Here is a 1,273-nt window from a genome sequence, read left to right as displayed (position 1 = left end):
GCAGGATACGACTCACAAAAAAAGAATATAACCTTTCCAAAAAAACCTTAAAGATCCCTCCCGGAGTTCAGCTTTAAAAGGTCTGCCAGTGTAAAGGCCTGAACCCACGATTCTCCTACCAGCACGATCTGCAAAGTCCCAACTACTCTTTGTACAATCCGATTAAAAAAAAACCAAAAAGGGCCGATGTTATTTTTGCAATTTTTGTAACTGAATTTCCAGTGCGATTTACAAAAAAAGAGACCTGCCCACGTCCCGCACACACTTCGCGGCTCCTTCGCTTAGCATTAGACACATTTCTATCTACAGAGTCGTCACTCGAGCACAGACAGAAGCACAGAAGCTGCAAAAACTGCAGACAGATCCGGCGGCGCAGCATTTAAAGCGGACCTGTTCGTCATGCAACGGAATTTAGCAATTACGTTCAACCCCCTAAAATATGAATCTTCTCCCAGCTCCCAATTTTATTTCCCCCCCCATTCATTTCTAAAGCCGTCTCCAAAAAGGTTGACGAGTTTTAAACATCAAAAGAAAAAAAATTTAACGCGTCACCCGTTTGCTGGAAAAAGGACTAACGCACAATTGTCAGCTCGTGAGGTAAACAACTGGCAATAAAGTTTCAATATTCTGGGAAGAAAAAAAAAAAAAAGAACAAAAACAAAATGATAAATTCCGCAGCCTCGATCACACACAAATCTTGCGATTTGACCTGCCCTTCCAGTACTAGACATTGAAAAAACAAAAAGAAATGTTTTGTAATATTGCATAGGAGTACCAGAAACTGCCTCATTGAAAAGAAGAAAAAAAAAGACCCAAAAAAATAAACTATTTACATTAAATAAGACACCGAACTGTGTTCCGGCTCTTCGTTGCCACATGTACAGCAATTGGTGAGATACATACTGCTGAAAAACACAAGTACTGGTTCCAGCACTCAAGACCGCAAAGTTGACCAGTTTGCCACATTAAAGAGAAGCAAATAGGAGGGAGTAAGGAAGGCATGAAGAGGAGATGGGGGTGGGGACAAAAAAAACATAAACCCAGGAAAATAAAATAAAATATATATGATTGGTGGATTTATTTTGTGTTCCGGAGCTGATTGGACAGCCAATCCAGTCCTTCATAGAGACCATCTCCGCTAGTTGCACAAGTTGCCTGGATGTACCAGTTTCTATGGCGGAGGGAATGCAGTCCTAGCTTGTCTGTTATTTCGGCTGCGTTCATGGCGTTCGGCAGATCCTGGAAAAGTCACAGAAAAAGCGGGGAGTTATTT

At 41.5% G+C, this 1,273-nt stretch overlaps 1 protein-coding gene across 1 annotated transcript in view; it reads right to left on the bottom strand.

The window, feature by feature from the left end:
- Nucleotides 1-860: 860 nt before the first annotated feature.
- ARF1 (ADP ribosylation factor 1) overlaps nt 861-1,273 on the bottom strand; it is a 13,508-nt gene continuing 13,095 nt past the window's right edge. The window contains exon 5 of the mRNA XM_018558652.1: nt 861-1,239. Coding sequence (XP_018414154.1) covers nt 1,078-1,239 — 162 coding nt within the window. The 3' untranslated portion in view covers nt 861-1,077. The remainder of the gene's footprint in view (nt 1,240-1,273) is intronic.

This window comes from Nanorana parkeri, unplaced genomic scaffold (genome assembly GCF_000935625.1).
Source record: "Nanorana parkeri isolate BGI_ZX_2015 unplaced genomic scaffold, ASM93562v1 scaffold351, whole genome shotgun sequence".
Classification (NCBI taxonomy): Eukaryota; Metazoa; Chordata; class Amphibia; order Anura; family Dicroglossidae; genus Nanorana; species Nanorana parkeri.
The sequence above is the reverse complement of the archived record's forward strand: the minus strand, read 5'-3'. Positions and strand labels throughout refer to the sequence as shown.